The sequence below is a fragment of the Coturnix japonica genome, chromosome 14 (assembly GCF_054131305.1).
Source record: "Coturnix japonica strain WE chromosome 14, WE-NBRP24, whole genome shotgun sequence".
In the NCBI taxonomy this organism is placed as follows: domain Eukaryota; kingdom Metazoa; phylum Chordata; class Aves; order Galliformes; family Phasianidae; genus Coturnix; species Coturnix japonica.
In genome coordinates this window covers 10,944,574-10,971,235 of record NC_140676.1, presented here as the reverse complement: position 1 = coordinate 10,971,235, position 26,662 = coordinate 10,944,574, and the positions used below count along the sequence as shown (strand labels likewise).

Below are 26,662 nucleotides of genomic sequence, written 5' to 3'. Positions count from 1 at the left end.
TGTTCAGAACTGATGTCAGAGTGCATCTCTTTGTGCTAACAGTCACATAGTGGAAATACAAGGGCAGCATAAATGATGTATGAACAGTCAGCTGTCAGTGTTGCAGAGAAAAGTAGTGGAATATGCCTTTTTCTGAGGCTAAGTATGGTGCAGAAATCTGAGTTGTGGTATAGGAGGGCTTTGATTCCTCTCTCCAGCACAGCCTTGTCTTATGGAGTTCCCCGGGCTGGCCGAGGCAGGCAGTGGTGCTGGTGGTGTCAGGGTGTGCGGCTGCCCAGGAGCTTCCTTTGGGCTCTCCTGTGCAGGCAGAAATGCCCCAGTTCCCCTCTGAGCACATCTCAGCCCCGCTGTGCCTTCTGGCCCCTGTTCTGCTTTCAGCTTCCCCAGCCATGGTGGAGGACAGCTGGCAGATGTCACCCTGCCCGCTCCGTGCTGAAGCTTGTCAGGTTGCTCACACCATTTCTAGTTCCTCACGTGAGGACTTACTGTTAATTACCTATGGAAAGATGGTGAGACTAAATGTGGCTCTGTTAATGGGCTCACTGACCTCAGGTTGTGTTATGGTGTTGCATTGAGGCGTTGGTGGTGTAGACTGGGCTGTAATGGCTGAATTCTGCTCTGGGTGAGTGGAGTAAAACTGGTTTTCCCTGAGTAAATGGGGCCAAGGCAGCGAAAGCTCTGCTTTATTATAATCGCATCTCAAGCTGCTGCTTCTGTACAGTTTAACAAAAAATGTGCACTAACTGAACGCAGTGGTTTGCAGTCATTCATTTTGGGTTTTAGAACGGCCGGCAGGTATTTTACTTTTCATGTGACTTTTCTCAAGTGAAACCAGAAGGGCTGTTTGGATTTGATCTCAACTTTATGAAAAAATGCTCGGAAAAGAACAGCTTTGCCTACTGTCAGTGTTTGTACCAAACGGTTTTCCTCCCATTTCTTGCTGTGTGGCTCACAGGTCAGTCGGCAGCTGTCTGCACTCTGGGTGCCTTACAGACCCAAATGTTCACCTGTCTGTGCCGCTGTGTGCCAGGTGATCAGCAATGGCCATGCTGCTCTTCTCTCAATAACTCCTTGTCTCAAACTCTGGTGCTGCAGCACAGCACAGCTCAGCGCATCTGCCTGATCAATGCTAGCATTATTTGTCCTTCCTGTCTAGGCGAGTACTAGATACACCAAATAATCTCATCCCAGCAATGCAGATGGCTCTCTGCTGAAGCACTGATACAGACAAAAGACAACGCTTCCTCTCTTAGCATCAGTGAACCTAAAACGGGCATCCAGCTGCAGCCAGCACTGGCAGCTCCAGCTTCCTGAGGCACAGCTTGGGTTGTGTGTTGTGCTGCACGAATTGGTGTGGTTCTCCTGCCTGTTGTAGATGAGCCTTCCAGGAGCTTTGGGGGAAATCACTGAAAAATGCTTCTGTAAGACAGTAAATCCATGTATGAACTTGAGGAAATGAAACCGGTGTTATATCAAAATCAACATGTTAAAATCTGTAAGGGACATGATGGCCTTCCGTGGCCTGGAGACAGGTGTGACATCATGCATCCTTTTCCTAATATTCCTTCTTCAGTGCAACTTGTTTCATTAGCCTAATATTCAAAAGGTGGCTGTAGTTTTTCATTTGCCCTTCATTTTTTTGTGGCCGCTATTCTGTAACTCTCATAGCATGTTTTTCAGGTTGAATGTTCTAGGAGGTATTTTAGTACAGACTTGTAATTAACTTCTTTTTGAAATCCCCAGCATGTAATTCCTTGTTGGCCTTCATTTTGATGGCACGGTTGGGATACAATGGTCTGTGTACCTCTCTCTGTGGCTATGGACCAAAACTCGAGTTTTAGCAGTGTCAGAGCTGCACTGTTTGCTGTTGCTTGGTTGGAGATGTATCCCACTTCTGATCCATGTTTTTGATGAGGTTATTGTGCTTATTCCAAAAGTTTTATGTATGTTTGTTTGTGCCTCAAGCAATGACCAAAGTGTTCATCCTTCATTGGCAGCAGTGTGGCCGTACTGGGCTTCCAGTGTCTGCACGGACACTGCAAAACAGGTTTTATCTTTGTGTAACTGATAACCTTAATTAAATACTATCAGGAACATCATGTGGTCAGACTCAGAATGTACCGAGCAGGACTGTGTGTGACTTCCCTGAGCTGTGTGGTGGTGTTCAGCTGTCTGTGCTATTGGCATCACAACTGAATAATGCACAGACCAAGACTGCAGCAGCAGCAGCAGCTGGCTTAAGATGGCAGCTGCGGGAAGATGGGCAGCCAGGTGTGAGCTGGGGAATAAACCAAAGGCCGGTAAATGCTGCTACTGCATGCAGCACTTTAGAGGGCTGTTTGAATGGGCAACAGTTTGATAGCTAATATGCTGTGTGATGTAGTAATGACTAATTATAAACCAAGTCTGTCCCTATAACGTGAAAGAGAAGGTCAAGTACAATCGGTGTGAAATGTAGAAAGCAAAGCTTTTAAAGATAAAGAGATTCACTATTCGATAGATTTGGCGGTGCAAAATAAAGATGGTTCTTTATAGGACACTCACAGTTAAGGCCCGTTTTGGTTGTACCTTGAACTAAAGACATGCTTGACAAAGTAGGAGTTGTTACCAGTGACCAAGTCCTAAATGCAAAGCATACATTCAATAAATATTAAAAGAAAGACCTTTGGAAGCAGTTTCCCTGTAGGGAAGGGCACAGTGTCTTACGTGCTTAACCCTGTGTGCTGCAGGCATGGATCTGCTCCTCTGGTTCAAACCTTCCCTCACCCCCACCCTCTTCTTCCCTGGCACGGCTCCATGCTGTTCCCTCAGGCCCTGTCACTGCCCCGGAGGAGCTGCAGCCACTTTAGGCCTCCCCTCAGCTCCTGTGCTCTGGGCTGAGCAAACCCAGGGACTCAGCCGCTGCTCACACCGTGCCCTCAGACCCATCTCCATCTTTGTAGCCCTCCTTTGGTGGCTGGAGCTGTGGCCGAATGGCAGTGACTCCCTACTACGGTACGGCTGCTGGCTTGGGGCAGTTGTTTAGCCTTAGAGAAGGAGATGCAGGCATAACACATTCACCTGTGCATACAGTTACATAGTCATGCGTCAGCTTTTATTGCCACCTGGAGCAACCTTCAGAAGAGCCCTCTGTGTTGGTTAGCTCTGCAGTGACACAGCCAAGCTGCTGCCCTTGGTTTATACACCCCAACTGTGATGTTTGTTCTTAAATTCATCTCTGCAGTGACTGTGGTGGTTAAACACATGGAGTCCTCTGGCATTTATCAGCTTGTGGCTGTGCTGCTCAGTTGGTTGGAGTTCACTCTCTGTTTGCACTTGTTCTTGAGGAGTTGAACCGCTGTTCTGCTGCAGTATCGTGTTTTAAATACAGGTCTGTCTCTGCGTCTGACCTTTTCCATCACAGAGGTAACTCAGAGGTCTGGTTTGATGGCTGAAACATTTGGTGGCGTTACTTGATGTTGTTTGTGACTTATTCTCTACTTGTTTATCTCAACATGAGTTTGTAAGTCACTCCCTGGGTGTGTATTAATAGTCACAGTGAAGATGCCTGCGGGCCCCAGACCTTCCATCTGCTGTTCTGGTCCCAGGGGTGCTGTGTTGTCCCAGGGCTCTATGGGATGTTGTTTTTCCATCCCTTTCCTAGTTCTGCTTATGTAACCATTAAAGATGATGTCAACCTATGGAGTTCAGTGAAAGCTGTATGTAAGAGCATCTTGGGATGTCAGTGTAATTTGTTCTATAGGAGGAAGTCTCAGGTTATTTAAGCTCAAAGTCACATCTTAGAGTTCAGCATTTTGAGATTGGCCTTAAAATGCATTGCACCACTGTTTGAAGAAGGAGCTTCTGGTCAGAATGATTCCTGCAGACACTGGAGTTTACCAGTTTAGCAGTCCTTGCTTATATGTAAGGGCTGGCTATGCAGAGCATTACAAACAGGCTGTATGACAAGGCACCAGTGAGACCTGACCTTCTGTTTCATTCAATTTACTGGGCTCGTAAGGGTATAGAAGTAAAGTCCAATAAAAATGAAGACCTCTTTTCCTTATTTACTATCATAACTGTGTGAGAGTAATGAGGTCAGAGAGGGAAGTGATGATTTTGTAGCCATAAGGCAACAAAGAGGTGTCAGAATGCTGGACTGCTTGTTCTCCCTGCAAGCCTGCAATGAGAGCTGCAGAAGTTTCAGGCAGAAGTATTTAGCTGAATTCTCTTCCTTTGACCCTTAAAAAATATGCAAAATGTTTTAGATGCAAAAGAAAATTGATTGCATATTAGTCAAGATATCTGCAGAGTTCAGCAGTTCTAAGAAACTCAGACATTAATAACAACTAAAAAGTTTGGGGTACCATGGGGAGGGAAATTTTTCTTCCTGAGTTAGAGATTTATGTGGTAGGTTTGTACTCTTCCTATTAGAAAAACAGCTTATGTGAGATTATTTGTCAGATAAAGCATTAATACAAATGGTCACAGATGTTCTCCCCACTATGCATCATATTAATGTCTTTTTAAAGTAATACATAATAAATATTAGGTCTTAAGCTGTACAAGAGGTATAGAAATGGCTGTTGCTGAGCAGCAAGACAGAAAATAACCCTCCATGCCAGAAGAATGCTAAGAACATGTTAAGAAAATCTATAATTTTTGTTGTGATTTTCCTGGAAAGTTAATGATGCCTCTCCTTCAGGTCGTCAAGTCTTGTCTTTCATACTGTAACCAGCAGCAGGGGCTAGTTACTAGAGATGCAGTGCTTCCTCAGGACTGAGTCTGTATGGGAGTACTGCAAAAAAACATTCTGGTTTCAGCGCTGGGAGAACTGGGACCTGCTGCTGCCTCTTGTGTTACCAATCAGGATCTCTGCATGGGATCTAGGCTGGTCAAGTTAAGACTTGTGTTTAAGGCTGTTACTCACCTGGACATGTATCTGCTTGTGTTATTAGTACACAAGAGAAAGTTTTTCTAAGCGCTTTTAAGTTCAGAATTGCCACCCGTGGTGTTGGCGTTGTGAGATCATTGTAAGGGAGAATACGGGCTGAAAGCTAATTATTCCAGTAGTGTCGATTGATGTTTTCAGAGCAATCCTACTCAAGGAAATTGCGTAGATCAGGAAATCCTATTCTAATACGTAAGCATTTTGCACAGGTAAGCTCAGCTGTTTCATGCAGCCTTTCACAGCTTTTGGACTGCTTTGTAGCTGTGCCTTGCTAATAGGTGCTTTTCCTTTTCCAGCCATAATGATGCAGACTGTTCTCTCCAGGTGTCCATGCTCAGAGTTAGCAACAGGCTCATGCTGCATGAATTTGGTCCAGTTTGGGCTGTTGCTATCCCATCAGCTTCCTCAGCTTGTGCTGCCAGTATCTCTTTGATCCAGACATTAAAAACTGCTTTATTCATACCCATAAGGTCATTTGTAAAGCAGAGAGGTAATTGTAAAGCAGAGAGGTCTGTTATAAGTTTTTCATGATAAGCACCTGGAAGGCTGTGGGTTTTAAGACTCTGTAAAAGAGGAATATGGGCCTCTTTGCTAAAGTGAAAGCCATAGGAGCTCAAGTAGAAGGTTAGGTCTTAGGCACTAAGGCCAGCTTTGTTGGGTTGAAATTTCCCATTAGGTTTTGTTAGGGTATAGATCACCTTGTAAAGTCTTTCAGTGCATCTCAGAAGAGCCGCTGTGCTGGACAAATAGCTGCATCTCCTGCAGTAATTGTGGTTATGCAATGGAAGTGGGAAAACCAACTGCTGAAGCCAAAGCTGGGCTGCTTGCATTTCTAATTCTGTTCTGTCAGCAATGTCAGTTTGTGCTTCAAGAGGTTAATATCTCAGAAGAAAAGCTTTCTGAGTCATATGGTCTCATTTGATAGATAATTGTTATAGTCTGCTGATGTCTTCATGTGATCTAAGATGAAATCATGAGGTATTACCGAACGCTGCAATTTTCTATTATACTTTCTTATTTTATGAAATTCTGGTAATACAGTGAAATTTCTGACCCGCCAGTGAGAAATGAATACGTTGCCCTGTCTTTTCATCAGGGTCATCCTATCCATAGCCCTGCTCACTGCCTCACAGCACTTGTCCTTCCAGCATAGAGCACAGTGCTTTTGTCCATCCACGTGGCTGTGCAGGTGATGATGTTTGACGTCACTGCTGAGGCTGGAAGAGTCTAGGCAAGAAATGTAATTTTGACATAACCCTCTTTATATGTATTCAGTTATTTCTCTTTCCTTCTGAATTCATGGCTATCTCATCAATGTGCCTTCTATTCACTCTGATCAATTTAGAGTCAGCTACAGCTGTATTTTCCTAAAACATCATTCAGTGCTTTTCCTTGAGTCAGTCTCTTGTCTCCCTATCAACATTTTCATCCTGATTTACTGAGCACAATTTCAGTGAAGTGAATCTGATTCTTGCTGTCACTTTTACTGCAATTTCAGTGTTATTTTTGGGTAGAATTTCCTACCTGTTTTTAGCAGGTTGATTTGTAATTCATTGTCTCTAGAAGTTTATCATGTTGGTCTTATTTTAATTTAGGCATAAGCTTGCTTTTGTATAGTAGTCAATAAGGATGAATATTAGGCATACCAGAGCAAGGTGCTGCCCAGATGACCTCGGTCCTGTTTCCACCAGTGACAGTTCTTTGCTTTCTGCTCAGGCTCAGAGCGCACGGAAGACTTTATGACAGTGGAATTTTACCATCAACTGATTATGCAAAAAGATAGAATGAAAATCTGATTTGGCAAACCATTCTGCTAAGTTAGTGAGGTGAGGATGCTGGGAAATGATTCACTGCTTCTGATTAGGACTATCTCTCTCTTTACTCCTACTTGCTCTTTTTACCAGGTGTTTCTTTGGCAGGGGTTTAAGGCGAGGCAGTGATGGTACAGATTAGTGCTCTTAGGATGACTTTAGTATCTGTGAGGCTATGTCATGTGGAAGATTCAGCTGTCTCTAGTAACCCAGTTTCTATGGTGATCTGTTTTCTGCTTTCTCCTTCCTTTCTGCAGACAGTAGAAAATGTACAGTTTCAGTTGAATAAATTAGAGGTGCCTATTTCATTCTGGCATAGATCACATAATTAGAAACTGCTGCGCAACATTTGCTGCCCTAAGTTAACTTTGTGTCTTACAAGACTGCTGCCTTTCTAACACTGCTGGCCCTTCTGTCCTGACCGTATTTATAGCTTACCCCTTCTATATTTTATTTGTGGTTTCCCATCAGAAACATTGTAGACAAGAAACTACAGCTTTAGCTGAGGGAAGAAAAGTAATAAAAATTGGACCAAGTGCAGTCCATATGCATTTTGTCTTCAGCTGTGACTGATAGGGTGATGTCTTTGTGTTAAACTGACAGATTTCCTCGGGCTCTGGGGAGTAGTCATTGCTATTTGTGTGGTTTGTATGGGCTCGGTAGAGGCTGCATGGTAGGCTTAGGATGTACTTAAAGGTGATGGGGAAATCTGTCCCAACTCAGAAACACTGTGACAAATACCAGCACTGAAGTGACAGCACTGACTGCGCCACTAAAAGGAGTGATTTGAAAGAAGAAATGCATTGGGTTCAGCCACTGACACCCAGCATTTTTGTGTACTTCAAATGCGATGTCAAAGCCTGGTAACTGAAAGGGCATCTATAAACAGGTGTATTAAAAAAGGAAAAAACAGATTTATTTTTTATTTTATTTTATTTTTTTTTGGTGTCATATATGTTGATGGTTTAATGATATTGCTTCAAGAAGTCCCCAATCTTTTGCTGTTGTTTCATGTTGCAGTATGCCAGGGTTTGGATCCCTGACCCGGAGGAGGTCTGGAAGTCAGCAGAACTTCTGAAAGATTACAAACCTGGAGATAAAGTTCTTCAGCTTCGACTTGAAGATGGCAAGGTAGGTCTGCATGTTAAATCCTGACTGATTGTTCTTGGGAGACTGATGTATCTAACACACAAAGGTATGTTGTAAAACTATAGCCCTATTTTTATATGTGCTATTGTTCTTGACCTCAGAGTTTGAGTATTACTTTTTGTGTGATTAATTATGTTTATTTACAGAATTCCATTTTGCCTTATTTTTTTAAACTAAGATAACAAAAATGCTGGTTATGTCCAGCTGCCTGTATTATTCAGTTATATATAGGTCTCTTTTTCTACTTTTACTGTTAAAGCTATAACCCTGGTTGATATTCCAGGGGGCCACAAGAATAGCATTGTGGAAAGAAATGGTGACTTTCAAGTTGAGCATAGCCATGAGAAAGTATCAATAGGATGGGGCAAGGATTAAAAGCATTGCCAGAATGGCGTGGTATGCTGTGTAGAGAAAGGATGGCATCTCTCGGAAAAGATCACATCCTTGCAGTGAGCGCCTGTTTATATTTTGTTATGCCATTTAAATGGTTATTTAATGTCACTGTATAATGGAAGTGGTCCTTCAGGATTTCTCATGGAGAATAAAGATCTCCTGCAGTAGTTCAAGGATTTATTTTTAACGTATTTTCTTCGTACCAGTGGGCAGCTTGCATGCTGTTTCCAGATGGATGTCTACATAGCAATTAAGTAAAATGAACAGATTATATGTGTAGAATAGGTCCTAAGTTAAAACACTTTAATTGAATGAATTTCATTCTTTGACTCACTCACATCCCTGATATGGCAAACTGAGCACAACCTTTTCAATCAGACAAGGTCTGTTTTGCTCCACCCTCCCCATTCCAGACTGTGCAGTGATGCTGCACACTTGCGCATTGAATGTAGTAAAATGCAGATGTTTGCCAGTTAAGACACATTGTGCTGGGACAAGAGAATTTCAGGTAAATAATTGTTTCCCCCAGAGACAGATGCAATTAAAACATCTACATTGGAGCTTAATTTGCATAAATCTGTGTGAATTATAAGTAGCATTTTTTTTCAGTTTTTGTGCTCACAGCATTCTTGTGCTTGCCAACTTTCTTGTGTGATGTTATTGTATATAAAGCTGGCTGCAGACTGATGGGAAATTATTTCCTCTGTCCTGCTCAAGAGGAAAATAATATGAAAAACTAATTAGATTTGTGATAAAACACATTTCAGTTTATTTAATAAAAAGATTTGGCAGCAAAAGCAAGGCATTTGTTTAAGTAATAGTTTAAAAGAATGAAATACATTTATTATTGCCCATTGCATGCAGAAAACCCCTTTGGGAATTTTTTAATGATACTTTTGGAGAACCCAAATCACCAGACAATGTAAATGTTGTCTTGGTTTTTATACCTTGTGAATCTTTTGCTGGGAAGAATGGTGGGGAGGGGTTGAATGAGGGGATCCGAACAGCAGTTTTTTCAACACTTGCTTCTATTTGATTTTCAGGACCTAGAATATTGCCTCGATCCGAAGACGAAGGAACTTCCCCCTTTGCGGAACCCTGATATCCTCGTTGGTGAAAATGACCTCACTGCACTCAGTTATCTCCATGAACCTGCTGTTCTACACAACCTCAAAGTTCGATTTATAGACTCTAAACTCATTTATACCTATTGTGGCAAGTACTGTTTTTCTATCCTGTAATCTTCACAGAGACTGCAGTAGACAGGAAAAGTTTATTACTGATTTTTATACTTTTAACTTAATGGTAGGGTAGGTCGGGCTGTTCTTGTGAAAGTCCCTGTGTCTGTGGTCAGTGAGTGCATCAAGTAGGCTTGAAATTATTAAGGCTTAAAGAAAATTGACTTGACTTTATGTTCCTCTAGCTTCCCAGTGGGCTCCGTTTATAAAATTTGTATTCAACAATTTTAGCCATGGGATTCCTTACTGATTGTTGTTCCCTTAGGCACACGTAGGTAGGCATTGGCTGGAGGAGAGCTTCACACGCTGCGGATGTAGGAGGTTAGCCTTGCTGTTTGATGGATTTATTGCTTCCTGCCTTTGATTGCCTGCATCTGTATTGAGCTGCCGTATCTTTGTGCTGAAGATACCCCTTTATTTTCCTTTTTGTTTTTTTCCAGTCAGTGGAACTAGGAGAGTGCATTTGTAATGGTGTGTGAGCCTATGCTTGTCCATTCACAATCATCAACACTGTGAATTTAAAAAATACTTTTTAGCTCACAGTAGATGTTACCTAAAGCTGTAATTGCACATAACATTTTCATACAGCCAAACTGTGGGGAAGTTACTTTAACACACTTCATTGTAGGTACAAAATTGTAGCTGTCTGTTTTAAGGACACACTGAGAGGTGGTTTAAGCTTAATGCTTTTGGGCTCGTGTGCATGTGTTTCCTTTAAAATTTAGTTTTAATACAAAATACATTTTTAACTTTTTAATGTAAGCTTTCATTATAAGCAGTCTTAACTTTTCAAGTATTTCCTTAGTTTGCCTATGTTTTGGACATTGTGCTGGTGCATAAGGAACAGTTCAAGTCATTAGCTCTTGTTTGTTGGCTGGGTGGGTTTTTTTTGTTTTGTTGTTTTTTTTTAACATTTAGGTCTGAGTAAAAGAAAACATGATGTGATGATGTGATTCCTGGAAATCAAGTACTACAAATTTCTTTCTTGTGATTGTCTGATTAAAACAAAGACACATTCTTCCAGTACATGCAGTCAGATAACTATTTGTGTGTTTACCAGAGCTCAGTTTATGCCAGCAGAAAACATGCCCCATGATTTCTTTTCAATACACAATTTAACTTTGTTTCTAATCAGATGTTTGTAGGACAGTTCCAGTTGTTACTGCACGCCAGAGGTTGTTGAGCCCCCTCCATGTTGCCATATATTAGACTTGCTATTTGTGATTTCATTGTGCTTTGAACTATTTGCATACTGTAGAGTAGGCTTTCACGAGGCTGGTGGTGTCATGTTGCAGGATGGCTCTTGACACTGAGCAGCAAATCGTGGCTGCTGGTATCTGAAGTGGAAATTGCTATTTTGCATTGCAATGCCTTGTCCTGTCCTGGTTTGCAGGTGGAGCTTTTCATGTGTCAGCCTTCCCTGATCTGGGTATTCTTACAGCTCCACCATGGTGAGGGATGTGAGGAATGAAAGCAAGCAGCATGTTAGGCACTTCATGATGGCCAGAGTACAAGCATTAGTATTGTACCACATTTTGTTCATACCAGCAATGAGAGCGTATCTGTTTCCAGTCTTGCTCTGAGCAGCGTCCAGACCATGGGGGCCTGAGTCTGACTTTGCCTCCCTCTGCTTGCAGGCAGCCTTCGTTCCCATAGATGTGGGAGATGATGCATAGCTACATCTCATGCTGTCACACAGTTAGAGTGTGACCTCAGGCACCGGATGGTTTAGGCTAGAAAGGACCTCTGGAAGTCTTCCAGGAAGCTCCCTTCTTACAAACAGATCTGACGAGACTGGGTTGCTTAGAGCTTTGACCAAGGAAACCACAACCATTCTGGGCAGAAATTCTCAGCTCCACTGTCTTGGACATAGTCCATATTTCTGTCCCTAGTGCCCCCATGGCAAAGCTCCTGATGGGAGAGTGTTCAGTGAAAGGGCTTTTGTGTAACCGGAGTCTTACGACCCGACCCTGGAAATAGTTTCCAGTTTATGAGTGTAGTGTCTGCAAGTACATCCATTCCTGTCCTGTGAGACAGTCTGCCGGGTTTGTGTTTTGTTTGCTTGTAAACATGGGTTATGTTTAGTGTTCTGTAAGAGGCTTTCTAAAGGAGTGTGTCTTCTGGTTTTGTTTTGCTGTTTGAAAAGACAGATTGTTTTATGTTTGTCCTAGTGCTGCGTTAGTTGCGGGTTTGGCTGATGTTACACAGTTTCTCCAAGGACTAGAAGGCTTTTAGCAGCTTGTGGAATTCATTGATTCAGGATTGCTGAGCTTGATCAGCCCTTTTGCTTCTCAGTACTAAGTGATGCTTCTGTGAAATGCACTGTGTGTGAATTAGAAATACATTGACTGTGCACTGTGGCAGTTTCAGCTGGTCACAGTGCAGGTGAGTGAGTTCTTACACCAGATGGGGGACTGAAGAGTACAATGTGCTGTGCAATTGTTGTCATGAAGAGTTCATGACGAAGCCAAAAGGTTATAAGGAAGAAAATATATTGACAACCTGCTATGACTGTGATCAAAACTCAGTAAATATTCCTCATTAGTTCTGATGTATAAATACTGCCTGTTACGAAGGACAGCAAACTTTAACAAGTTAATGAAGTGTTTGCATTAGTATCTAGTTTATCCACAGATGGATGAATACATTCAAAATGAAGGAATCAGCCCCATTTACTTTGGATGCATTTAATAAGAATGGCAGAAAGTAACAAAAAGTAATATAATAATAAAATTTCATGTAACTGCAGGAATGAAAGCATGCACAATGTGGGAATGGCCATGATATTTCTTATAAAAACAGTAATGCCATTCAGTGGAGGTAAAAATAAGTTATATATGAATAATTCAGAATTATTATCCTGGGAGGTAGATTGCTTTAAAGGTTCCCATAGAAAGCACATAATTCCTGTCTTGCTTGCTTTGGTTATTTCCAGATGGCAGTAACTTGTTGATTTTGCAAGCCACTACTGCAATTAAGTGCTTTAATGTGTTGGAGACTTGTCATGGGGCTGCAGTTTTGAATTCAAGGGTTTGTTTTTGCCAGTGCAGCCATAAGCAGGAGGGAATTTTCTGAAGTTTTGCATGGCTTTTTTAATGTCTCTTTGAATACACATGTAAGCTTGGGAGGATTTAGGAGCCCATCCATCACAGTCTCAGTGCCAAAGGCTATTGGCACCTGGCCTGTTGGCATGGGGCGGGCTGGGTTGTCTAACACATCTCTTTCTCCGTGACAAGTCATGGAGTGATAGGCTCATAGAAGTATTCGAGTTGGAAGGGAGCATTAAAGGTCACCTGGCCAACCTGCCCTACAATGAACAGTCCCACAAGGACTCCTCTGTTGCCACTGTGCCGTGCACGCTTTGGTAATAGCAGCACTGCACAGAAGTGCTGACAAACATCGGCAGTGTGTTGTGAGTATTGGAACAAGTGCTGGTGAATTAGCAGACCTGGCTAATTAGCTGAGCGAGGCTCAAGCATCCACTCCCGTGGGAGCACTGCTGCAGAGCCTCATCCAGCCCTCAGCACCTGAGCTAAACCTGCAGTTCCTGCTGCTGCAGAGCCAGCCTAGTGGCTTGGACAGAGCGCAGGTAAAATGCAGTTGCTCCTCATTGCTGTGCCTGGCAGCAGCTCATTATTAGTGAAATCACGATAGCGTGTTATTGGTGAAATCGACCCATAGCATGGGTTATGTTCAATTCTGAAGCAGGCCTGTGAATCCCGAGGCCATGCGGCTCCACACATGCCACCGAGGTATGCTGAGAAGAAAGGATTGTGTTCCGGTGTGCAGGCAGATCCCTATGGACCATCAGGGTCCAGAGGTGCTTCCCAGTTGTTTATACTGCAGAATTTCCCAGCATTCCTGCTGGCAGCATCACCAGGGTCGGAACACCAGTGTTTGCCCTTACAGACATCATTTGTAGCCTTTCTGATCTCTCAGACTGAGCTCACCTGACTTTGATTTGCAGCCTGTCCTCCTCCTGATCCTCCACACACGCTGCCATCTTTGTGCTGCGGTTATGTTAAGGATGTCTGGGGCAGTCCAGGCTGCAGATGCTGTTTTGGAGGCTGCTGGGCTGGCTGCCTGCTGCTCTCCTGCCCCACCCTGATTCCACGAAGCCCAGGGATGTGGCTGGTTGTGCCAGGAGCAGCACTGAGCACCTTGGGCTGCTCTCAGGCCCTGTTCCAAGCCACAGCTCTGACTGCTGCTGCTGACTTACACCCCCAGCTGCTGATTCCTAGTGTAGCTGATGGGCAGTGCTGTGTGTGTCAGCACCAAGCTCCTGTATTCCTGCACCCCTTTTATTTTTTGGCTCGTCATCACAGCATTTCACTTGGCACACATTTTTACAGCGACTTTTAACTTGAGTTACTGAGTCATCTGGGTGAAGTCACTTGGTGGAAAAACACTGGTAGGGGTTGGATAGGCGTGCCCAGACCTGTAACTGGCATTATATTTGAGGAAATAAATCAAGGTTTCTCCGGTCTCTTTTTGAAAAGTGTTCTGTCATTTTGCTGTGGTTGGTGCTTGATTTATAAATACATGACAGGATTTAAAAATGGGACGATACTCCCAGTAGCAGAGGCAGATTACAGATGCTTTCACTTCCCTTCTCCCAGCTCTGTGTGGAAAGTTCCTGAGATAGAAATCACAGCACTGATCTGCATGGAGCAGAGTGCTGGGAGCCCTGAGGAGGTGTGCGCCTGTGCGAATTTCTGGGTAAATTTAGAAATGCACCGAATGCTGTGGAAATAATTCCAGCACAGATACTGAGAGGCCGTTGTCCAAGGAGTGCCTATAGCATGCTTGCTGCAGACTTGATGCAGCCACGAGCAGCTTGAAATACGAATGTAAGGAGAGGTTGTATTTTTAAAGTGAGCTGCAGTTAAAATTAGGTTTTTTTTGTTTTTTTTTCCTGCTTATATCACTTGTTAAGGTGAGGAAGAATTACACTGTCAAGAGAGCAGATTTTATCTGGAATGGCCAGGTCTCACATGTTAGTGATCGGTGATTTCACCTCTACATGGAGCAAATAAGAGGGGTTCCCTGCCTGTAGTAAATACTGCAGAAGAGAGGAGTATCAGTAGTCCTTGTTTAGATCCTCCCTGTGGGCACAGAAATCCTCTTTTCTTGTGGAAAAGAAAATTGGACCAAGGCCACTTCAGTCCTCACTTTGTGGGCAGGAAAGATGTATGGATTAAAACTGAGCTTTTCTGTAAAAGAGGGGATTGGAGGTGGTCTGTCTGGGGAGAGCAAAAGGATAGTGTAAATTTTGAAATGCTGTAGTGATGCTTGGCATAAAATAAACCTGGAAAACCAGAAGATGGAAGGAGTAAGTAGTTCCACATCTACGCATAAAATGTGAGGGTCTTGTGGTGTCTTCTGGAGGTGTAATTAATTTCCTGACTTGACTTTGTGCCTCTGTCTGTCAGCCCCACGTGATGTATTCTTTTGAGCCCTGTCTGGAGTGTCCTACAGGCAGGAGGTTGTTCCTGCCCCCCGGTAAAGCCATCCAGGTCATGCTATGACTCTACTTTGTTGTTCTTAACAAAACTGTAATTGTGTCCTGGGTTCAGCATTGCTTCTGAAGGGTTAACACACTGTACATAACAAAATGTTCATGAGGCCATTGAGCAGCTATAATTCACAAATCCAGGTGCTTTTAGAGTTTAAAAAAAGGGGGGAATGTAGTGCAGATTGATCAGTGTACCTCACTGTGTGCCATATTAGGAGCAGATGCACTCTGGATCTGGTGATGTGGCTTCATGCATACTGGATTTAGAACAGGCTGGTGGAGAAATTAAGTAAGAAGCTGTCCCTGATGTATGCCCTGAAATAGGAAGTAAACTCAATCCAATTTTTGTGCATAAAGCCGAGGTCACATTAAATATCTACAGAAAACAACAATATAAAGCATGTGGGTTATTCTTCTCTAGTTAATTTTTTTGGAAAGGTTAGGACAACAGTTGGTGTTAAGCCCATTTTTGATTTATTTTATTTTGAGACCACTATTACTGACTCCTTTTGTTTCATTTTGTTTGTGTAGGTATCGTCTTAGTGGCCATAAATCCTTATGAACAACTGCCTATCTATGGCGAAGATATCATCAATGCGTACAGTGGCCAAAATATGGGGGATATGGATCCACATATCTTTGCAGTGGCAGAAGAGGCATACAAGCAGATGGCCAGGTTTGTAGACCACATGAGTTTTGAATTCAGGGATTTCATAAAAGGAATTTAGACTTCTGACTAACAGACTTCTCGTTAATTTATGACTCATGAAGTAGTTTCAGGATCTGTTTTTTATCCAGTGTTTCAGTGTGTTTCACAGGAGGGTAAGTTGTCCAAGTTAGTGAACATTTAAGTGTTACAAATGCCCAGGAGATCCTGGCTGCTGACAGATAACAGGAATAACTGTGGATCTCTTTAGAATTTAGGTCTAAAATTAGCCTGGCGCTTTATAAGATTATGTAGTTTTAATTTGATTAGCAAACTGCGGAGATACTTTTTAATCATTGGTGGATTTTTAAAGAGAAAAAGATTCTTAACTGTTTTATATTTGTATATGGAACTGACAACAGAAGGAAAAATTACTGGGCTCCCGAATGCTGTGTGCTGTTACAGACTGCTAGTTGTATCAGCACAGTCCCAACAATGTAATCTGCTTTTGACTGCCATTGACTAGAGTTAAGAGGGAGGAAAGGACTGAGTGCACAGAGGGTGCCCTAAAACAGTGTCTCTAAGGACACTATAGGAGCTGTGTAGGAAGTTGTCATTTCCTCAGCTGTTGCATGAAAACAAACTTGTCACCCAAGGAAAGTTGTTGGAAACTGTTCTTCCCCTTCACCCCAGTAACCTGTCAGTTTGAGAAGCTTTCTGAACTATTTAGTTTCTAGAACGAGCCCTTTAGGGGATACCACATGGTCTTAGGTTAGCAAAATGGTCACTGGTATCCTCACTGTTTAGCTACAATCTATCCATACAGTTTTCCTCGTTGATAATACAGCCTGTGATCAAACTAACCTGGTAAAATAGCAACAGATCTTTGAATTAACTGTAGTGGACCTCCAGCTCTACTGCAGAAGGGGGAGCAAAGCAGAGAAGAGCTGAAAATGATAAAATATTCAGCTTTGCAGTCAGCTACCTTTTCATTAAAGAATTCATATAAGGGCTAGAATGAATAAAATCCTCCATACGTTACGAAGTTGGTTGTGTGAGTACAGTGATCCACTTTATAATCATGTAATAGATAATTTTAAAAGAAAGAGATACATACAGTGCAACATTTCCTGATGTGGGGTAATTGCAAAATAGGCAGTGTTTCAGAAATACCGCACACTTGCATTGTTGTATAGCAGAGATACTCCCCTTATTTTCCTACTACTAAGGAAAAAAAGACACATTATCTTGTATGGAAATACAAAGGCAAAACTGCATGTCACGGCAGTCATGGTTGTACATTGTGACTTTTTTAACTTAGGTCTGCACTGTTCTACTAATGCTGGTCAAGTCTGTCTATGAAACAAGAATACAGTAGGCAGACTTTACATCTGAGGCACAGTACACACTTGCATTTATATTGCAGTGGGGGGATGTAATCCAAATATCCATCATTTTTGTATCTTGTTGATCACTGGGAGGCTGGAAGGTGATCTTTCCTCACGGGCTGTTATTCAGCACTGGAGGAGATGCACCACTTACCTGTTCATAAATTTCAAGATCCTGCATTGTGCTCACTTGTTAGCTGAAGACTGTGTAGTGAAGATTTCTATCTACCACCAACTGCACTATCTGCTATTTCCTTCTCTGACAGCAGATGAAGAATCAGAGGGCTGAGATTTGGCAATAGTTTTTCCTGTGGTTATTTCTTTTTGTGTTAATTGCCTGCTCTGCTCCCTCCAGCAATTCTGTGCTGCTGAATAATAACAAATAAGATGTGGAAGATCCTCTTGAAACAAATGAGAAGTTATATAAGCATGGAAATGATCTTAAATAATCTTTTAGCATTAACAAATTAATTCCTTCGCATGCTGACAGCATGCTATAGACACTTTGTTATTATGTATAAATAAGTGCCATTACTTTCATAGGTGCATAATGAAACCTGATCATGCAAAGAGAAGTCATACAATTCTTCTACATTAGAATAACTGTTTCACTTTTTATTTAGTTTCCTAATGTTTATTTCCCTTTATCTCTATTTCTCAAGACTTAAGTGACAGTTCTATTATTGTTTCTTTCCTATCTATTTTTGTTTGTAAGGATTTCTTCTGTTTGGACTTGCTGAGTGTTTACTAGTTGAATAACATTTTCTAATGCTGTTTTCAGTTCCTTTGTTGGTCCCTACCCTTTAAAATCAATGATAATTTCTGCATCCGGATGAGTGACCTTTTACTCCTGAATTATGAATTAAAAGAAAAAAGAATTTGAAGGTCTGCAGTTCCTCTGTTGGTCATTTTAAAGCAAAAATCAGATTGTATCCGACCTTCACTAACAATTTAGTAATTACATTAAATATTCATACGGTAGCTATGTTTATGGCAGTTATTTTCATTCATGCATATATTGCTGTGATATATTTTACAGTTGCTTCTAATCAGTCTTAATTTGCTGTTTAAATGATCCTATCCATAAAGCTTCAAGACATGAATGTTTACTACTTAATTCTTGTTATTTGTAATGTAATGATTTAGGGTTTGTTCTTGGCGGCTTCATTACTTCCTTTCTGGTGACTAAGAAACTGTTTAGTTTCCAATCTTATTTTGGATTTTTATTTCTTTTCCTTTTTCCAGCAGAGCCAAGTTTCTGAGCAGTTAGTCTGAAGTGTAGCAGGGTGGCCCCAGCTATTTGGGGCTGTTCTTAGGGCACACTGTGAGTAGTGATCACTCATCTGAAGGTTTGACCAAGTATGTCTTTTTATTGATAACTTTATGTGAGACTGTGGAGTTGGTTTTGTCTGCATGTCTTGTATTTCAGTTTCTATTCATTATTCATTCATTTTAGACTGTAGGTAGCCAGTGTGTGGATGTATGTTATGTGATTTCCATGGATAGCTTGCTTTATTTGAACAAACTAAGAGTGGTTTTGGACAACTTTAAAGGAAAGTTAGCAAGTTAAAAGGAAGTAAAACATTATTGAAGTGCGTACTTTTTTTTTTCCTCTGAAGTATAAACCATAATATTTGTGTGTATGTTCTTGTGTGCTGAACTCTTTGAGCTGCAATGCATACCACTTTTATAAGTCAGCATTTCCAATTTTGTAACAAAAGATATTCATTCTTGGCTCACAGTTGGTAACTATGAAAACTGAGGCATAGCAATAGTTGATGTTTCCTAATCAATTTTGATTTTTTTGAAAGCATTACAACTTCAGTAGGAGTCAACCATCAGCACATGTATCTTTCCTCTCATTTTCTTTCCTGTGTTTGGTAGAAGCCTCTAGTTTTAAACCTGTGGCTTCTGAGAAGAGGAAATGTTTATGGTTATACGCTTGAAACTCCAAAGAATTACATGACTATGTGAGATTTACTATTATTCAGTTCCTTACGCTATAAGGGAAAGATATTCTAAACCACTCTTACGTGGGATCCCTTCTCCTGTGTAGTAAGGGCATATTACATAATTAAAATAATGTATATTTTCATCAGTGCTTAGTTGATGTATTTTGTTTTGTTATTACTGTGGTCGATGACAGATACACTGAAGCTGTCTGCTCAGAGTGCAAGTTGAGAATAATGCTTACAAACAGACATTATGTACTGGTGAGATTTGTGTAGAACTCAATGAGTGCCAGAATGGAAAGTGATGCTGTCAGTCTGTAGCATTTTGCTTTTTCTATTTGGACAAAGCATAATCATTTATTCAATGTTACTGTGGATCTTCTTCATTAAATTACCTTTAATAAGTAGGCTGCCTTTCTGTTTTGTAGATTTGTGGCATGTATCTGATGGCTCTCAGCTACATGAAGATTTTTTTTTATCACTTTTTGTTAAGAAGGAGGCTTGGTGAGTTGTTTGAGTAGGTGTTTTGAAAGCACCTTGACTGACAGCCTCCCGTTATCGCAGGCATCTCAAGATGATGTCCTGTTATAAAAATGCACGTTTCTTCAGCTGCTGCTTTGCTTCCTAATATCTCATTAATGGATTCTCTGTTCACCCCTTCCAGAAGCAGTAAGGGAGATGATGAACATCACATCACGGATCTGCATGTGATTACAGAGTGAGAGTGTTCCCGGATAGGCACTGTGCAGGCATACAGCAGCCTGCCTGCTTTGACACATGGCTGTGACACATGACTTTCCCACATGAAATACTTACCTAGTTCTTTTGGGGCTCTGCTGGTAAAATTAGAATGAAAAGGGAAATTGTCCTTTTCTGGTGCAAACTGTTGATTTTGGGATGAAGAATTAACCCTTACACTTCAGATCTGGCATTTTGTAGTACAAGGCAATAGATACAGTACTCAAGCTGATGTATTGTGAAGGACCTACCTGTTTGAACAGTGATTATTTTTAGGCAACAGAAGGGTTAATCATGTCTGTAGCTGGAAGCTAGGGTTCATGTGAGGTGTCCTGCTGGTAGCTAGGCAATGAGCTTTAGTAAACTATTACAGGAGTGACCTCTGACTAATCCCTAGATAAATCACTTCCATAGTGCTGGCTCATCTTTGTGCTCCTCTAGTGTGCAATCTGTCATGATTTTACAGCATGTGCTGACCTCAGTTTTCTTCATTTGTATGTGTCGAGAGACGCTACCATCAATTAATTATCTTTTCACCTTTTGGTGTTTGTACAGTGAAGAGCTGTGTTTCCTGTCTGTCTCTGATGCCAGTATATAATTTTCTGCTTGTACAGTAGAAAAGGCTCAGTTGTGCCATGCCTCTGTCACTAAAAGTAGGTTCCCAACACTGATCTTCTAGCTCCTATTCCTATGCTCAGATCCTTTTGTCGAGTAGCATGTTGAATAGGATGTCAAGAAGAAAGATGGTTATGCTTATTAAACAGTTGAACTAGGGATATGTTGAGAAATGTGGCTAAAGAGCATGGTTTTGCTGGACCAATGCTTTCATCCCCATTAAAATTAAGTCTTTTACTAAGAATGAATTTATTGATTAGTCACTGCAAGTTGTTGTGACTCAAGGTGCAGCTGAAGACATCCCTGAATTCTTCAATATGGCTCCTGCAAGGACTGGGATGTTTCTATTCAGAGCACGTTGGATCCAGGTAGTCAAAATAAACAGATAACTGATAAATCTCTAATAACTATCCCTAGCACTGATAGTGCACTTTGCATGTTCTAGGTGTTACACGGAAGTCGGCTTGTTAGCCCACACAACAGACTTCACCAGTGGGAATGTGGGAACAGTGTGGCTCCTCAGGAAGCAAGAGCCACGTCCAAATACAGAAGACGCTGAGAGGAGGAAACCATTTCACAATGAGGGAAAAGGGATTCCTGAGTTCTGCTGGCATTTGTCAGTGCTGGCTGGGTGCAGGGGAATCTTGACCCCAAGGAAGGAGGAGGCCTTGCAGGGAGCTGGGCTCAGCAGGCTGAGCACAGGGAGTGTGGGTTTTCTCTGGGCTCTTAGAAGCACTGGGAAGTGGGAATGCAAAACCAGGGTGCTTTTTCCATAAAGCAGGCCAGAGAGCCTAATCCAGAAGTCGGGGGGATAATAGAACTTATGTAGGGCTGCAAAAGTTGTTGTGATGAAAATAGCTTGTTCAGAAGGTCAGTGAAGGGCAAAATGCCCAGTCAGGATCCAGCTTGGCACCCCCAAAGCTGCGGCTGTTCTCTGTTCATCGGAGAACATTGGAAAACTGCCGGATGAATTCTTGGTTGTTTATTGCACAGTTAAATTACTTCTGGTGGAAAAGCAAATCCAGGGCTTGTAGAGGAGCCTGCTTCTCCAATGGCTCCTGGCAATGCACCCTGGGCTGTTTGGAGCCTTCATGGTGAGCAGGAGCTGCTCAGCATATACAGCTTTTGCTGCCATGCAACACCCTTGTTCACAGGTGAAGCTAAGTGTATTGCACAGACCTGTGGTAAACCTTCCAAAGCATGTGGGTTTTACAGCTGCAATAACTTGTTATGAGCTTTGTTTGCATTTCTCTATTGAATGGCCAGTGTGACCAAGGTTACCACGTTTCTGTCTACAACTTCCTGGAGAGAAATGTTTGGGTGTATACTTTGTCCTTCACCTGCACACACTCTTTTGTTAGGCCCAACAGCACAGTGGGAGCAATATCCTTCTCTCTATTCAAAGCCACGCTTTATGCTGAAGAAAACGGGGCATCCTAGGAAACATGGATAATGTTTTGGTTTCAGATTTGCCATTGCTGATGTTTGAGGAAACATTGTAATTTGGATTATTGAAGTGGTATGGTCTTCAGATGAGACAGCTTGTGTTATGAGACGATGTGTCTTACACCACAGATCTATTGTTCTGTTTCTCTGGTCATACCCCAACGCTTTATTCTTTCCCAGCAGTTTATTTCATCTCCTATGCATTATGTTTTGAGTGTTGGAAAATGCCCAGTCATTTAAGAACTGTGCTTCCATCAGCCCACTGGGGCTGGGAAGTTCTTTGAAGTTAGTTGGGAACATCAATGAAGCAGTTACCTTATTTAGCACTTCCAAGATGGTTCTGTCCTTGGTGCATTATATTAAGTTGTTTTACTTCATCTTATCAATGAGAAAGTAATTTGGTAAAATTTTCTGTGTTCTTTTTTGTTTTTATATAGCTGCCTTGTGGGAGGAAATTGATCTTTAATAAATATATTTGTTTAGTCATGCTCTCATACAATTGCTTCACTGGAGACAATAATGTCAGCTGTATATAACTACATGTATTCTAGTGCCGTTTGAAAATCTGCTTAACAAGGTAAAAAGTCTCAAACTAATTTTATGTTGGTGCCTATTTAATCGTGTGGCTTTTGGAGTAGCTGTAGCTAATAGAAGTACCATGAGATTTCAGTCGTGCCAGCCTTTCTGAGTGAATCCTATCCTACCTTTCATCAGTGTCATTACTATTGAAGTTATTCTCCTGAATTGTTTTTCCTGGTGCTGTAATTCACAGAATCACAGAATTACCCGGGTTGGAAGGGACCTCAAGGATCATGTAGTTCCAACCCCCCTGCCTAGCAGGGCCACCAAACATACACATTTACTAGATCAGGTTGCCCAGGGCCCTGTCCAACCTGGTCTTGAACACCTCCAAGGACGGGGCATCCACAACCTCACTGGGCAGCCTGTTCCAGGACCTAACCACCCTTCTAGTAAAGAACTTTCCCCTAACATCCAACCTAAATCTTCCCTCCTTCAACTTAAAACCATTTCCCCTAGTCCTGCTATTATCAGCCCTTTCGAAGAGTTTACTCCCCTCCTGGGAGTAAGTTCCCTTCAGGTACTGAAGGGCTGCAATTCAGCTGTAGGATGATGTATCACTCAGAAAGCAAATTTGAGTTCCTTTCTCATCTTTGATGGACACAACTCACGTTGATGTTAGTGGTAATTACACGTGCATGCTTAGAACAGAATCTACTCCAAATGTTCCAAGTCACAGGTCCCTTTCCAGGGACTTCACATCAGGTTAATTGCTAACTTTCTTTGATCAGAGTTCACTGTTTTGAAAAATCTAAAGCGATTTCAAGCTTACTAATCTACACCATTACTGCAGAATTGCAGCAGAAGAGCAACACTGAGATCAAGTGAACCAGATTGTCACTGTTGGATTAAATAAAAGCTATTCATTATGTTTCTGGTGTTGTGCTGAAGCAGTAGGAGATCTGGGTGTTTACAGATTGCAGGATCAGGCCTTGAGCAGCAATTTGTGCAGTGTTCATTTAAATAAAAAATGAAGCTGTCATATGACATGGGGATGGTGCCCTTGGCCATTACCTCAGCTTGTTTCTCTTAAGGAAAACAAGAAACTGATATCTATTCCACACAGACACATGCTCAGATTAAAAAAAAAAAAAAAAAGCAGTAGATTTAATTATGCTGTTAACTCCATCCGCCTTCAGGCCATCTCCTCTCAAACCATGCTGAAAAAAAGCTTCTGTAAAAACAGCACCTTGGCAGTGTCCTCGATTCTAGCAGACGTAGATGGTTTGGAGTGAAAGGCACAGCAAGTCCTAATTCTCCTCTCATCAAATCATTCTGTTATTTGGTCTATTTAAACTAAGGAGGTCTCAGTCTGATCTCTCTTGCCAGTCTCATCTATGTTAGATGGCACTGAGACAGCTCAGCTTTGAAGCAGTGCACCACAGACAAGTGTTTGAAGTCCTTATCAGAATCTCTTAAAATCAGCTGTTGATGATGTACATTTGCCAGGTGGAGATGTTGATGGCTTGGTAAGGATGGATTGATATGAATATTGAGGCTGATGTCACTGATTCTGTATTGCTGTTGTTGCTTTTCCCAGGCTGATGTTTATATGCTGTGTGTCTTTATATGCATCTATTTGACATTATTTGCCTGAGAGTCCCGAGTCTGAAAGACAAGATCAAGTGATACATATTATGCATCAGTCATAGGAAGGAATAAAACATAAAAACAATACTGTGCTTTGATGATGAAACTGAATAGCTCAGAGCTTCTTTAATCCCGTCAGAAATATGTATTGATGATTTTTTAGCTGTTTTGGTGTTCCTGTTTCCCAGAGGGACTTCCTTTTGTATTAGATAGAAGAAAAAGGTAAACAAAGAGACTGGTAGAGGTTTTGCAATCTATATACCTTGGTTACTCTGGTGTTTGAATAATGTGCTATGAAGAAATGGCTGTAATGCAGTAAGTTTGTTTTTGTGGGAAACATCTTTTGAATGTACAGGGATCTTAAGGAATTAAAATTGTTTGAAAATTGGCAACTTTGCCTTTAATAACTTTAATGTAGGGTTTGTTTGTTTGTTTGTTTTTTGTTTGTTTTTGTTTGTTTGTTTGTTTTTGCCTCTGTTTTCCCATTTGTCATCTGAAATTGTTAGAAATTGCCTTGGGTAATGATGGTTAGCAATGATTAGTAGTTTAGCAGCACTTTGTACACAGTAGGGGAGCCCAGTGACAGTGTTACTCTTGTTTCCACTGAGGCTGACAGCTGTAACTTGGCGCAGAATTTCTTTCTTTCTGAGCCTTTTTATAAGCTTCTCCCTTAGATTTCTATGATACACACAATTTCAAGTTAATGATAGTCAGTGCTATTAGATGTATTGCCTTAAGGTGAATGCACATCTTCAACAAAGATTTTTTCATGTCTTGAAAGCAAGATTATTCTTTTCAAACCACTGTTTGGTTTCTTTTGCACTGTTATTTCACTAGTATTCTGCAGAACCCTCCTTTGCAAGTAAGATATTTCAGGTCACTTTTCAGCACTCTTTTTTCCAGTGCTGAATCCCTTTGAGCTGAAGCTATCTTCAGTTTTGAATTTTGCAGTGTTTTTTCAAAGCACAAACAAACCAACATTCTGGAATGCAGGTTGTGATCTCAAGCTTGCAGGAGTTAGGTAAGTCTGTATCTGTTCTGTTTGGGCACTTGGACAGCAAGATTCCACATAAACATACTGCCTGTCAGCAGAGCTTTGTAGGAGAGCAAAACCGTCTTTAAAATCCACCAGCCAATGCACTGATCTTTTTCTGTCTTTTCCCAGAGTTATGATGATGAAAAATTTGTGGTGAGTGACGTTTATTGCTCATTCTGTGACCATTACTTGTCACAGAGTGGAGCTGTGTATAGAGCAGTGTCTGAATATTGCCTTTCAAAATTAGACATCACTTTTCTGATAGATAACACTCCTTTCACTATTAGTTTTTTATTCTGCTGTGTGTCACTCTTCTGTTTGACAGGAAATAGCTATTATTATTATGTGATTCTTTAAGTACAGTCCTGAGTGAAGGACTCGGAAGATTTCTGAATCAAGTGTCCTGTTACTGGAAGCAATCTCAGCACTCTCCTTTTGTTTGTGAAATGTCCAGGCCTGTCATCTTAAACCCTGAGTTTAAGTGTTGTTTTTTTTTCCTCATCATTCTCTTATGCTCTGCTGAGAAACGGCAAAAGAGGATTGTGATCCTGACCGATGCCTGAACATAATGCTTCATGTTTCCACGAATGGTAAATTAGTCACTATCAATCTGTGCCAGTCTGCTGTGATTAAACACCTGCTATAGTTGATTATAGCATCATATCACTGTAGCAGAGTTGTGCATTGTAGGATGTGATCATCATCTACCTTTGGGTGAAAGAGGACTCCTACAGCTTCTCATCTCCCAGCTTACTTTTCCTCATTTCTCTTTGTAAAAGCATAATGGAAAAAGTTCCATCCATTCAGAAGTAATCTTCATTTTAGAATCATCTAATTATGTGCTTCATGCCTAGAAGAAGCATCAGGGAGATGAAGAAGTATTGCGCAGATAATAGGTTGTGTCAGACAGCAAGTGTTGTCACACATAACTATATTGCCATTGCCCTGCTTGTGTATCTTATTGGCTGCCCATGGTAGGGCACTTCTGCCATGTGCCAGGCATTTCTTGGGTCTGTGGCAGTACATCTCACCCCTCTGCCTGCATTGTGGATGCTGCGTGGCACTGTCCTTGCACCTTCTCCAGATGTCAGGAGCGATGGTGGGCATTTTGCCAAAAAGCAGAAAGAATGATGTGCTGGAGGATGGGAGCTCCAGTGTGTTAAATGTGAACAATGGACTAATGCACTTGTGAGGACAAGAGCGGTCTGAGCATGCATGGAGCGGGGAGAGAGAGGCCTTTGTTTCTCAATACTTCCATAGCTTCTGCAAACACAGTATTCATTGCAGACTAGATGGCTGGCTCTGTGTGCCAGGGAGCTGCTGCTTCATCTTCTCTAGGCCAATTTATAAAAATGGTGTGTGTACGTACTTCCATAAGAGCATAATAATGGTTCCTCTGTTATGAGAACATGCATGAGTGCCACAGAGAAGAACAAGCCTTCATGTCCTGAGATGTGGGGAGGGGAAACTCCAGGCTAATATGCAACAGTATTATTAAAGAGAAATTACTTCAACCTCCTTTTTCTTTCTATTCTTTGCAAACATGGGAGGCCCTCCCATGGTCCTCTGAAATGACACTTGCTTTCCTGATGTTCCTGAGCACCCACACAGCAGACCAAAACTGGGTGTGCTTTGC

General features: G+C 41.6%; 1 protein-coding gene across 12 annotated transcripts in view; it reads left to right on the top strand.

Annotated features, from left to right (window-relative positions):
- The window catches only part of MYO5A (myosin VA), an 88,449-nt gene that overhangs the window by 5,103 nt on the left and 56,684 nt on the right, over positions 1-26,662 (top strand). For all 12 annotated transcript variants that reach the window (XM_085515545.1, XM_085515547.1, XM_085515546.1 and 9 more), the window contains exons 2-4: positions 7,762-7,872; positions 9,327-9,498; positions 15,568-15,712. In XM_085515545.1, coding sequence (XP_085371671.1) covers positions 7,762-7,872; positions 9,327-9,498; positions 15,568-15,712 — 428 coding nt within the window. The remainder of the gene's footprint in view (positions 1-7,761; positions 7,873-9,326; positions 9,499-15,567; positions 15,713-26,662) is intronic.